Here is a 1,486-nt window from a genome sequence, read left to right on the forward strand (position 1 = left end):
TAAAATAATAAAACATAATATAAAACAGTAAAATATGAACAATGTATATAATAAGATATAAATTCACAGAAGAAATATAAATATAGTTTCATATAAAATATAAAAGGTTTGTATGAATATCTTATAGTAAACTTGAAATATGTGTTATATTTTATGTTATATTATATGATATCATATATAAAATAATATAAAAATATAACAAATAATAATGAAATAATTGAAAAAATAAGTAATAATATAATAATAGCAAAATAATAATTTAAAAATATGATAATAACGTAAAATATAATATATAAAATAATAAAACTTAATATAAAATAGTAAAATATGAACAATACATATAATAAGATATAAATTCACAGAAGAAATATAAATATATTTTCATATAAAATATGAAATTTTTATGAATATCTTACAACGTGTAACTTAGTTACAACGTGTATTTAAAAATGTGTATTTAACAGTGAATCTGTATTGATACTAAAGAATTTTTCTGTTTTATTTTTCAGATTTGAAAAAGAGATTGAGCATCCGCAGACAAGATGATGGTAGGAAAAATTTTGACATGGATGTCATATTCTCTCATTGTCAGCGAATGCCATATTCGAAAGGGACACGACGAAGATGGCTCCAAGCTAATACGGATCAATGGTGACGTAATTCTCGGTGGAATCTTTCCTATGCACGAACAGGTATATTTCCGTTGCATTTTATAGCAAATCGTTTGAAACTAACGTATGGGAGGAAAATTCTACTGTATTCGTGGCTGCATTGTGTCATTAAAATTCATTACTAAGTTCGATAGAAAGAAATTAAGCCACTTAGTTGAAGTTTACCTAACTTCAGGAACTACGTTACAGTTTCACGCCTGAAGCATAAATTCGCGAGAATCAAAGGTTTTGAAATAATAAGTTTAATACGAAACCCAGAATAACTCGTTACCGATGAAGGAGAATTTATGAATTTTATTTGCAATATAAAATAAAATATTACAAATGTTATATTTTATATTCAGTTCAGATAAAAATCAAAACGCTATTAAAAGACTGAATTTGACATTGCCCCATCGAACAAAATTCACTTTGAAAAATAACAAGTCACGAACATTCATTATGAGAATATTCATCTCTGTGTTCGAAAATAGAATTTTCCATCCATCGAGAAAATCATTTTCCCTGCAATAAAGTGAAATATTGGCTCTCATTACAGTATTGGCCATGTTAACACACGAATTGTTAGTTTTAATTAGATTAGAAAATTCTGTTTCATAAATTCTATTCTCCATGAAAACCCAGATCAAAATTTCAGTTACATGTGAAAACGTATTGTATACTTCGTTCAAAAATTTTCGTGAAACGTATGCACACGGGGAATAAATTAAAATTCAATTGCTTTTATAATATTACATGTAATAATTATTAATATTAAAGTAAATTCCATTTTACCTTAATTTTGTTAATAATATCTTTACTTATAAATATACACA

The 1,486-nt window shown here is 25.2% G+C and overlaps 1 protein-coding gene across 1 annotated transcript in view; it reads left to right on the forward strand.

Moving 5' to 3' along the window:
• Positions 1 to 542: 542 nt before the first annotated feature.
• LOC108555688 (metabotropic glutamate receptor 7-like) overlaps positions 543 to 1,486 on the forward strand; it is a gene marked incomplete at its 3' end in the record, with an annotated part of 20,952 nt that continues 20,008 nt past the window's right edge. Inside the window, exon 1 of the mRNA XM_017911469.1 lies at positions 543 to 692. Coding sequence (XP_017766958.1) covers positions 543 to 692 — 150 coding nt within the window. The remainder of the gene's footprint in view (positions 693 to 1,486) is intronic.

The sequence above is a fragment of the Eufriesea mexicana genome, unplaced genomic scaffold (assembly GCF_001483705.2).
Source record: "Eufriesea mexicana isolate 0111107269 unplaced genomic scaffold, ASM148370v2 scaffold219, whole genome shotgun sequence".
Taxonomy (NCBI): Eukaryota; Metazoa; Arthropoda; class Insecta; order Hymenoptera; family Apidae; genus Eufriesea; species Eufriesea mexicana.